The sequence below is a fragment of the Rhyacophila brunnea genome, unplaced genomic scaffold, assembly GCF_057557595.1.
Source record: "Rhyacophila brunnea isolate RB1 unplaced genomic scaffold, BYU_Rbru_1.0 scaffold_20, whole genome shotgun sequence".
Taxonomy (NCBI): domain Eukaryota; kingdom Metazoa; phylum Arthropoda; class Insecta; order Trichoptera; family Rhyacophilidae; genus Rhyacophila; species Rhyacophila brunnea.
Window position 1 is genome coordinate 32738542 of NW_028232860.1, and position 12528 is coordinate 32751069.

Sequence of the window (12528 nt, forward strand, 5' to 3'; positions counted from 1 at the left end):
AGCAGTGACAGGCACTCAAAAGATCGTCAAAATAATTGCCTACCTCTGATTATATAACCAATAAGCTTAGCATAGATCGTTAGTAACTGTCGATAAACTGTTTATCGACCACCGATGCAAGTCTTGCGGTGAGTTTAATTACCTTTAACAACTTCCGGCAGTTTTCTCGGTTTTTTTTCTTTCGTACGTATTTACTATTCTATACATAGGTGCTAAATATTTTTTTATTGATACAATATAAATATAAGTCGTATTGCGTCATTAGTAGTCATTAGTAGTCAATAGTTAAGTGCACTCTCGCGTTGGTAATTTTATGATTCATTGAATTATTTAAATAGTTTATTGATAATTTATTTATAATAATCAATATAAATAATTACAATTATTATAAATTGCTAACTGACTGCTGTGTTAAGTGTTGAAAATGATCTTAGAAATTCGAGAAAAATTGCTACTAGCAATTTTTATAAGCTGCAGCATTTTTCCTGAGATAGCATACGGTGAGTGAAATACTTTTATATTTTATAGTGTAGTGAAATATATGTATTAATTTCGTTTAGAAGCAGGCTTGACGGTAGGTTAATTGTTTGGAGCACATACCACTTGAAGTATGGGCTCATGACGGATTTTCTTTACAAAGATAATCCAACCGATTTTCACCTGGGCGTGCGCTTAGGTATAATTATAAATACTGTAGTCGAATAGTTCGAAAATATCCTTATTTGAAACGTATTTTAAATTTTATGACAATCGAGACAATCGATAGGTTGGATAAACATTTTTTTTGTAGATCTAGTTTGTTAGCCTTAGTAACGATGTGAGTTTTACTTTAGTGCCTATTAAAAATCTTATATTTTGACCTAAGGCCAATATTTGATTATAAAAGACCTTTTATGTAATGGTTTATTTATATTATAGCATAAACATATAACGAAAACGAGACATAATATTGGATTTCACATTTTATAAAAGTCAAGTTAAAAAAATGGACAACGATGTACCTATGTTAGTTTTTTCAGTTCTTTATTTATGTATTTGTAATCTGGGTGGTGTGGGATTGGAATTTCATATTTTACAATCAATAATTTTGTTAGTGAATTTCTTGCCATTTTTAATTTTGAAACGAGCTGTCAAAACAGTAACCAAGTCAAGAAATGTTTACTGCAATTTCAGTCGATCTACTGATATATTTTAATATTGGATTAATCGTTGTATAAAATCATTACAACATTTTGAAAATTTCGCCTGACAACACTGCAAAAGACCATATTATACCATAGACAAATCGTTGATGAAAGGTAATGTCGTGCTATTATTAAAAGGGGAATATATATTCGCACAATTGAATAGACTGTTTTCACAAAGCGCTGACAACATTTAAAAAGATGTTCGTCACATCGGAAATGGATGGTATTCACAAATCAACTACAACACTCAAATGATCGATTTGCACTAAGGAAAAAGTAGTCTTCACGTATCAATATACTATTGTAACCAATTAATCGTAAAAGAATACAAACACTATGAAAATTAGGTTTATTGATTTTAAACAATATTTTGGCATTAGGCACCTACTTTCAGATTCCAATAATACTATAAATACCTATTTAGAAAGTGACGTTAATTAAAACTTAGGTAATTGTGCCGCAGATCATGAACTTTTATGATTTTTTTTACGAAAACAGTTTATTCCAGTAGACAATTATAATAAATACCTTTTTCTGTCGGCACATAGGTTTTTCGATCCAATAATTGTTAATTTAAAATTTGAAATGCTCATAGATTTTGATACTTCATTATCACAATCTAAGATTATATTATTAGGTACCTAATATTAGGTTGGGGTAGGTTAGCATAGGTTGGGTTAGGTTAGGTTAGATTAGGTCAGGTCAGGTTTGGTTGGGTTAGGTTAGGTTAAGTTGGGTTAGGTTAGGTTAAGTTATATTAGGTTAGATTACGTTAGAATAGGTTAGGTTAGGTTTAGTTCAAAAATGATACTTATACAATCTCATGACGGCATCTGCGCCACATTTACCAAAATTTATATCGATGAACCGAAAAAGATATACCTAGGTGGTGTTATTTGGTTGTAGATTTACATCAAATAATATATGAACGATAGCAGCACGAATATACACATATTTATATTTCTGCGTTAAACATTAATTATATTGATACCTAAGCATCATTTTTGCGATTGCATTCTAATAAATTGTATTGCTGCTACAATTATTAGTTTGACATTTGTGAATTTCTACCTTTTCTTTGTGATGAACAATTTTACAAATGTGTGCAGTTGTCAAAATTGAGTGAATTTATATTTACAATGAGTGATTTATGATTTTTGTTTTGTGAAACAAACTATTTTATGTGATTTCATCTACTTATTTGTGAAATCATTTAATATATGTGAAAACTACTTTCCAAATGTTAAAGTTATTTTTTTTGTGAATTTTGATTATTGCATTGTGCGATTAATTCCCACCCTTATTAAAATATATTACTCTTAGAGTTTACAAAATAGTCTTCATAAAAGATATTATTTTGTCAATAATCTTTTATAGTGTAATACCTAACCTAACCTAATAGAAATTGCGACGCGACGCCTAATAGTATGTAGAAATAAACATAAAGAATTTTTTTAATATTAAAAACTCACAGATTCAATTTATTAGTTTGTGTGGAAGTTTATATTATTAAACAGTTTATTAAACTTTTTATGCTAATTAAATATTCAGCTAATTTAATGTAAACAATGTGTGTTTAAAGAAAAATTAATAGATATAAATATCTGCTCAGTGTTTTTAATTACACGCTAGATGAATTGATTTAACGTATGAAATGTTCTTATTTCAAAATAAATTACATAGGTAAAAATAAATTTTAAAGAACCGCACAAGTAAGAAAACAAAATTTATACAAAATTCTATTTAAGAAAAAGTAAAGTACAATTTTTGCTCCTAAGTCAACCGTATGAGATTTTCACAGCTATGCATATGGGCGTCCATAGAGATGAAATTATATTAACATACCTTTTAAGAGGAATTGTTATTAGCCATTCACCCATCACATTAGGTCCGTTCAACCGTCAAGCTAAGTTGTGTAGGTAACGACGCCATTACCATAGAGTAGTAAAGCTAATCGAAATAATTGGAGATGTAATTTCTGTATTTTACGGAGATAAAAAATAACATCGCAAGTTATTGCAATCCAATTAATTATATGTTCCTAAAGATAGCGTCTCAAAGAATCACTCTAAAATGAGAAAGAAAGTAAGAAGAAAAATAATTAAAAAATGGTTGTCTCATATTTTTGTGTTGGGTATATAAAAAGATTTTTTATAAATATTACCATTATATTTTCAGGATGCTACGATCTGGAGGAACGATTGGGGAATTGCATCAGTATAAAGGAATGTCCAGATGTTCTGAAACTTTCTAACAGTTGTTCATCGGGAGATCAATCTTGTTCAGAGGAAGTTCAGAATAAATTAGATATGTCAAAATGTGGAATATCTGAAAATACTCAAATGGTAATTTTAAGTATAGTATTTCTATATTAATTTTTACTTATTGGTTTTTGCGATGTCACGAACTGTTAATTTCCTGAAGTTTTTGTTGGCTTACATGTAAATTCTACGTATTATATTTCGCGTTATCACAGTCCATCGTGAGCTGTTGTCCAGGAAAGAGATGGCCGTATAGCACTGTCAACGTCAACGGTTAAATGTATGTAAATTGTATGCACGCTGTTCGCCGTACTACATAACAGTTCATCGTGAGTAGGGAATCTAATCCCGAGCCAAATTCTGATCCCGGGATTTCAGGATTACAATTTGACAATCCCGGGACTGGTCACGGGATTGGCATTTTTAAAATTTTTATATTTGAAAGTAACATTGATAACATCGGTCAAAATAAATCTAGTATAATTTATACTATTTAAGACATTTATTGTTAATATTGTATACGTTCAATCTTGGAAATACATATGTTTAATGGAGTAAATAGTATTGTAATATAAATAATAATGTGAATTTAATATGAGATTGCAGTTTCTGATAGTAAAGCAAATCATGGTGTACTTATGACCTTTCCGATTCATAAATCTAATTAGTCAGCCAAATATGAAACTGCCGTAAAACGTATGGAGATCATGGTGGAATTACTTTGTTAATAGTGCGAAGCATTGTTTTTTCCAATCTTTCTCATTTTTATTAATTTATGTGAAAACATAAAATGAATCGGCAACTTACACATGGGTATAAATCAAACTTTATTCCAACTCAGTTTATTTCTTATGTAGTTATTTGTTATTAAAAGTATTTTTTCTGTTATATTTGAGTTTTTATTTTATTTTCCATAAAAATTGATAAAAAATTCAATCCCGAAAGTTTCGAGATTATGTTTATAAATTCCGGGATTCATAGGTATCGAAAATAGCTCGAGATCCCGGGATTAGAATCCCTAATCGTGAGATATTGTCCCAGAAACAGATGGCTGTACAGTATCGAGATCAAAACATGGCGTCATTGTTCGTGGAGCATTCCAAGTAAGCTATATGCATGGTAATATAGGTACCGTTTAAATGGAACGATCGTTTTCAGACAGCCATGTGTTATTTTTCATTAAATTCAATAAGAACATTAATTTGATATTGATTGATATCAAGTATCTGACAATAATGTTGCCATTATTATCAGCTATTTGATAGATTCGAATTGATACTTACAACCACCTGCTCACCTACTTTTGAATCATTCGAATTTTATATTGTATTTCTAATTTGCGTACCAGTGGGTCTATTCTATGCTTATCGACCGCTAAAGTGATAAAGTGAAAAATATTATCAAACTTAGGGTAGGTTTGTATCAAAATATTAGCACTTATTGTAACAATTACACGAAGCCGGTTTTTATTGTTGCAATAAGTGCTATATTTTAACAGCACCTATCTTGCTGCTGTTAAAATATCGCACTTATTGCAACAATAAAAACCGGCTTCGTGTAATTGTTACAATAAGTGCTAATATTTTGATACAAACCTACCCTAAGTTTGATACTATTTATCAATTTAGTGTTCGATAAGTATAGAATAGACCCACAGGTAAGTGTATATCGTCGGTGTTTTGTAAAAAGGGCGAATTAACCAAAATGCTACTTTACAGGAGGAGGTTTTTTAACTTTTAACATTTATTTGTTTTTTACCTGTAGATGATTATAAATATCTAACAAGTTTGTAATAAAGCTTAGAAAAAATACTGTCATTATAATCGGTATTATTATATAATATTTTAAAAGGCCTAATATATCACATTTGCTTTTTATTTCGTAATTTTAATTAATTAAATTTTAGTCGATTATCGTTTTTAAGTACTTTCCTGTGGAGATAAAAATTCGCCGTTTTTACAAAACAAAGCTAATGGGGTACATATTGTATTTTCATTAAAATCTCGATTTCGCCAAAATGGTTGATTCGCCCTTTTTACAAAACACCGACGATATATTCTTCTGTTTTTCTCTTGTATTCCGGTGCTTTTTATTACGTGATTCTTAAAAGCTTTGTTTAGACATAATTTTTATCTCAATGCTATACAGCCATCGTGGGTTTACAGCAGAAAGTGATGTGGAAGTGCTACACGTGTATTTTATCTTTAAGTAGCGGACGTGATCATAAAAAATTGAAATAACGGACTTGCTACTACTTGGTAGAAAAATCAGTTTGTTTTTTTTCTGATTTTATAGGTTTGCTGCTCAAATCAATCTCCAGGGTCTTATGGATCGCCTGCCGTCGTCAGTCATCGGAATCTTCTCCCAAAGAACTGTGGTCTAGGATCGGGCAAAAATAGAATAAGTCAAGGAAATGGGACACAATTATACCAGTATCCGTGGATGGCACTTATTTCGTATGGAGGTGATTATATTCAGAATTACAATATCCGTCGCACTACTCCTGCCACACGGTCCACTTTTAACGTTTTAATTTCATGTTAAAAACATATTCTAATTATTACAAGATAAAAAGAACTTTTTAAATACCACGTTTTTAAATTTTCTCTCGAATCATATTATAAGCTAGACAATTATTTTATAATAGGTACTTTTTTGTACTTGAATGAAATACTGAATAAATATTATAGAATACTAAAATGTCATTTTGACATTTCATATTGATTTCCATAGTAACGCACGTATATATTAATAATTTAGTTGCTAGCAGCCCTTAGCAACCAATAAAAGTGATTAGTAAATATTACTTTTTGATATAAATAAACAGGATTTCAAGTTATACGCATTAAAATTTTTATAAAAATCTATGTTTCTCAAAATAAATATAAAAAATAATAAAACGATGAATTAGTCAAAAATCTAAACGTCAAAAATTAAAAACTTAATAAACTAAATTTTAATAATAAATATGATCATAAAATATAATGTAATAATAAGATGTAACCCTGCAAAGAAATCACATTTTATTACATTTTTTTTACAATAAATTGTAAGTTTATCTTTGAATTAAAAATAAATCTTTTTTAATGTTTTCAGATATATATTTATTAATTAAAACAGTTGAAATTGTAAATTATCAAGAAAAATCTCAAATTGCAAGCTTCGTATTGTTCCGTTAGGTTCTCTGTTGGCATATAGGATCCCCCTTAAAATGAAAATGATCAGTAAAATGAAGATATTAAATGGTGGGTTTTTCCAAAATCGTTACTCTCCTTGGTGTGCACTTTCCATTATTTTTGTCTTCGCTGTTTAGGAACACTATCATTTGGATTCAACAAACTTATCGATGGAAAGTAACAGCTTATAAATTTAACCCAGTTACGGGCTTTGAACACAGCGACCATGATTGGCGTGCACTATCATCATAATCATCATCATCATCATCAGCCTGAATCTATCCACTGCTGGATGAAGGCCTCTTCAAGTTGCTTCCACTTCTCTCGGTTCTGTGCATTGCGTTGCCACGTACTTCCGCAGAACTTTATCATTTCATCGATCCAGCGGCCTCTAGGTCTACCTTGTGGACGTTTTGTACTTCTTGGATACCACTGGATGACTAGATTTGTCCAACGATTGTCTCTTCTTCGAGCTATGTGTCCAGCCCATCTCCATTTAAGGCTTGCACTATAGTGTGTGTGATTCCTACTTCGATTTAACGTATTACGGTCAATTCTCGATGAAAAAAGTCCTTATCGCTTGCCATTAAATGCCGCAAACTTTTTTAAAATACTCTCCAAACAATATCTTAAATGCAAGTTTTGTTTTTTCCGCTAGGTGCCTCTGCTAGGTATAGTATTCTCTTTAAATTTTGTTCCAATCTCACCTAGAAGGCAACTCACCTAGAGTGAACACTTCAGGAAACATACCGTGGAATTTTTCAGTTAATCTAAGATGTACCTATATGCAAAAAATTACAGATACCAACTCAAACACATTTGACTGCGGGGGAACGATCATAAACTACCGGTACATTCTGACAGCTGCTCACTGCTTGATAGACTTGAAAAAAAAGCTTCTTGGAGTGAGAGTTGGTGAATATGACATCTCGAGTTCAAAAGATTGCGATATAGCTGGGTGCGCTCCAGACTATCAAGATATTGACATAGAAGAGACCATCCCTCACCCAGAGTACTACACCGATGTCTACAGAAACGATATTGGCCTTATCAGGTTGAAAACACCAATTAAACGTAAAAGTGAGTAAAGGAAAGTGAAATTTATTTATAAAAAAGCAAATTATTAATCATTTGACATTTATAAAGAAATGGTAAGGGGTATACTTATATTGAATTCAGAAATTTTTAGAAATCTTTAAAAAAATATTGGAGTAAGTATAATTAATTATGTATGAATTAGATTTAATTTTTACACTTTTTCTGGCCTACAGTTCAGTCACCATTGCAGATTTAAATGTAATAAAAAACTCATTATTAAGGCGAATGGCGCCATCTCTAACAGAGACACCTAGCAGAAAACTACGAAGCTCCTAATTTTAGACATTCGATGATACTTTAAATTTTAAAGTGGTAATTAATAAACACATTAAAAACAAATAAAATCAAAGACAAACTTACAATTAAAAAAAATTATATAAAATTTGAATTCGTTAAAATGATCCCATTTTATTATTACATATATTATTTTACGGGTAAAAATATTTTGCATTGATTCATCATTTTGATATAATTATTATGCAGTGTTCGCACTGGCAACCTCATTAAATTTCAAGAGAATTTTCAAAAATTGTTTGACCAAAAATTATTTCAATCGAAATTTAATGAGGTTGCCAGTGTGGACACGGCATTATAATATTTTAAAATATCATTTTTTCTAAAAAAAATAAAATACGTGTAACTTGACGGCTACTTGAAATGCCCTAGCCTTGGCAATATTTTAGTAGACAACGACAACACTATTAATTTTATTGTTGATTCAGTTTTTCGAGGGCATATTTTAGTTAAAAATCTTAAAAAAAATCAAAAGAATTATTGTTAAAATCACTACGGATGCTCTATTTTTATATACCTATTATATGGGAGATAATATAGTGAAATTTTCAATAAATCGATCTGGCTAGACTTGTAGCCAATTTTAATATTCATTTTAGTGAGTCGACTTTTAACATCTATATTTTCATGCCTATGTTCATTTCAGTTGTGGTTTTTCGAGGGCATATTTAAGTTAAGATCGTTAATAAACTCTGAAGAATTGTTAAAATCAGTACCTACTTCTTCTCCATTATTATCAATATTTTTAAAGATCTATAAGTAGGTAATAGGTATGTAATATTATAAGTGTAAAATATTAATATGCTTAAAAGATTTTTATAATTTTATTGACTGATAAAGATTTCTGTTTTTGTATTTATTATTCAACAAATACCGTTATTTATGTTTTCATTATGTATTGATCCCCGAGGTACTATTTTCTAGTCTGTGAAGAGACTTTTTGCCGTAATTCAAAAGCCGGATTAAAGTATTTATATATTTGCACTTTGATCACGGCTTGACTATTTCCATGATACCTAAACGCAAAATATAGTTTTTTCGGTTCCATGACAAAGCAGAACAGTAACAAAACATAACATGACAAAACAGAAAATGACAAAACACAACATGACAAAACAGAACAGTGACAAAATAGAACAGCGATAAATATAACTATGACCTTTCAGGAAAAATATAAATTTAATATTGAAATTGTCCTATGTTGATAGATTTTTAATAGCACAGATTTTCAATACGCCATAATAAATCAAATTATATACCTAATTTCTGCATTCCTAATCGCTAGAAAGCCTCAAATAAACGGGACTTAACTCGGTGTTGCCGGCAAGCTTAGGATATCTCATCTTAATCAATATAATATGTTAAAAATTATTGGGTGACTAGGTACAACGAAATAATGACCTAACCCAAGCTAAATAGATTTCACAAAAATTAATGTTTCATTTTTCCCCTGGCTGTTCTGTTTTGTCACTGTTCTGTTTTATCATGTTCTGTTTTGTTATTTTCTGTTTTGTCATGTTCTGTTTTGTCATGTTCTGTTTTGTCCGGTTACCGTTTTTTCATTGTCTGTATGTCTGTTTTTTTTCTTTGTTGCATTGTAACTACTGGAAACTATTGATAAAACTTGCACAGCTTAATAGTACCTAAGTATATTATTAGTAAAGTTTCATTTTTCGGTGGTTCCGAAGTTTCCTAAGTAAAAAGAAAAACAAAATTAACGTATTTGACCAATACGTGGTCACTTAGCAAATGTGTAGTGGTGAGATGAGATGAGATGCGGCTACAGGGACGCGCGCTTATATAAGTCGTGGAGTATCAGTAGTTTTGAATAAGTAAAGTAAATAATATGTTACAGATAACGCAGAGCCCATTTGTCTACCAACTTCTCCCGAGACGTCAAATGTGATGCTCGAAGGTAAGACGATGGAAGTAGCTGGATGGGGATCCACATGGACTGGAGCTCTTCGTGGTGGAACGAACCGTTCTAATGTACTCCTTCAAGCCGATCTCCAAGTCGTGGCTAATCAGCAATGTGCAGTCATATACAATGGGTCAGTAAAACGTTCAGAATATAACTTACCACCGCTTGAAAATTCAAATGTAAGTCGTTGAAGAATGCCATGCTTTATTGATGACGCCTAAATATAAATGAAAGTGGGCCTGAAAAAAGTGAAATACGGTTCGACCCTAAGCGGAGGATAACACGACAATAAAAACAATTATGATGAATGGTCTAAATCAGACATTAATAATTTGATTTTGACCATTCATATCTGTTGCTGTTATGAATGAGTGTAAAAATACGAAGCTTGCAGTTTTAGATTATTTATTGATTGATAATCAACATGTACATATCTAAAAATGCTAAGGTCTTTTTTTATTTAAAGTCGAAGATAAACTTACATGTTAGAAATGAGTTATTTATAGACAAGTCCATTTAATAAAAGACATTTGAATATTTTAGTACATATCTATTTTAAATTAACTATTTCTTTTATTCAAACGAATAATTCACAAGATTTAAGAATTTATTAATTTAATTAATTAAATTAAGTTGAATTAATTAAATTAATTTTGCTTAAAAAATATTGGAGAAATTCCTAGACGTCGGTTAGTAATCTTTGTAATAGTAACATAACTACCTACTTTGATTTAATAAACAAAAATCGATTGCCGAAGTAACATGATTTCGAAGAGCGCTGAGTGGTAGGTATTTAATAGCCAATAGCTTAAATATTGTCGTCATTAGTATGTCTTCCGTAGCATAATGGCTGAATGCGACGAGTTTGGGGCGTTTACCCGTTGGAGATGCCGGTTCGATTCCCGACCGGTTGGCTTACTTTTTTCAAAAAAAGTTTTTTTTATTGGTTGTGATATACTCTCTCAGTTAGTGTTTTTCTAAATTATATAATGTTACATATCTATTTATTTAAAAATAATGCAAATGGAAATCCCTCAATACTCCTTTTTTTCAATGCGAGCCGCATGGCTGCTTCTAAGTTTACATTTGTCAACTGGCTTCGATATTTGTTTTTTTATGAAGTGCATTCCTTCTTCAAAACTTCCGAGAATGGGCGGCCGGTGTTGCATGATACAACCTCTCACATCTGCCTAGCGAGATCGACATTCGCCGCATCACGGCTGCTCCGAACGCGGCGACAGTCTGGAGAGAAATGGCCGATTATGCGGCTGTGCGCATGCGCTAAATCGATATTGGCCGATATTGACATGCAAGCTCTGGCCAATGCAACTCAACGCATGCGGCAGCGTCGCAGTTGCATCGGCCAATCTGCGAAGCTCCATTTGATAACGTTTGTTTCTTGGTTTACAATGACGTCACATCGACGAATTCGTCGTAAGACGCATGCGGCGAGTTCTGTTGTGCGAGCCCTCTAAAACAGGATAGCAACTCAAAAGAACTTGCTGAATTTAAGCTCCCTAACCTGAACCACGACAACCTACCTATACGATTTAGGCCAGATTTGATAAAAACCAAACAAATTTAATGATTTTGTATAACTTTACAGGAGCCTTCTGTACGGTATTGAAAACACGCAGATATGCGCTGGAGGGAAAACAAATACCAATACTTGCGCTGGTGATTCAGGAGGTCCTCTAAAAATGAGGGTAACGGTTGAAAAAACGAAACGCTATGTCCAGTACGGTGTGATCAGCCTGGGGTCCAATACGTGTGGAGAGATCAATAAACCGAGTGTTTATACTAGGATATCATTGTACATGGATTGGATCATGGATAATTTGAAACCATGAATAAACTGTTAACAATGGAAAATGAGTTTATGGTTATTTGATTGTAGACTAAGTTTATTTATGTTTGTTGGATTGTTTCATATACAAAACGAAATTATTTTGATCTCTAGATTAGGGTTTCCCAAACTTTTTCTGCAATGGAACACTTTGCAAACCCGGAAGAACTTATTGTTATTCTATCTTATAGATACCTGAAAATAGTATTTTCTTTTCTTTTACAAAAAACTTAAAACTAAAACTATTTATAATTTGTTTGATATATATATATATATATTTATTTTGATCCTTCAATTAATAGGTAGGTGAAAAAAAAATTACCTACTTTATTGTATTGATTTGATATATAAGTTAATATGATATGAGTTATTAGTGTTTATTCGTTGTACGTGTGTATTTGCCTTTTGGTGAGTGTACACAGTGCCTGAAGATGCCGAAAGGCGAAACTCGGGTCGCAAAAAACATACATTGTGTTTAGATTTAATAAAAAACTTAAGAATACACGCTCTTTGGGACCGGATAATGTCCCAACGTTTTTTTTAAAGGCTGTATTGACTTTGTCAAGGGCCCACTTGCATATATATTTAACCTGACAATGGAGACGAGTATCTTTCCGGAAGCATGGAAGATGTCGAAGGTTATTCCAATTCATAAGAGTGGTACCGAGTCATCAGTGGAAAACTATAGGCCGGTAGCTGTTCTCTTTGCATCAGCAAAAGTTCTTGAGATGATCATGCACAGCAT

At 31.6% G+C, this 12528-nt stretch overlaps 1 protein-coding gene across 1 annotated transcript; it reads left to right on the forward strand.

Moving 5' to 3' along the window:
• Positions 1-355: 355 nt before the first annotated feature.
• LOC147071546 (melanization protease 1-like) lies at positions 356-11848 on the forward strand. Its single transcript, XM_085948397.1, has 6 exons — positions 356-500; positions 3366-3532; positions 5744-5912; positions 7426-7704; positions 9872-10067; positions 11544-11848. The coding sequence occupies exons 1-6, from the start codon at positions 425-427 to the stop codon at positions 11785-11787; spliced, it is 1131 nt and encodes a 376-aa protein (XP_085804523.1). The 5' UTR covers positions 356-424; the 3' UTR covers positions 11788-11848.
• The last annotated feature ends 680 nt before the right edge of the window (positions 11849-12528 follow it).

Bases quoted from the DNA above. Each gene is read 5' to 3' on its own strand.
- LOC147071546 (XM_085948397.1), top strand. From the start codon at position 425: ATGATCTTAGAAATTCGAGAAAAATTGCTACTAGCAATTTTTATAAGC. The intron at 501-3,365 runs GTGAGTGAAATA...TTATATTTTCAG, and splicing joins TTTTCCTGAGATAGCATACG to GATGCTACGATCTGGAGGAA. The intron at 10,068-11,543 runs GTCAGTAAAACG...ATAACTTTACAG, and splicing joins TGTGCAGTCATATACAATGG to GAGCCTTCTGTACGGTATTG.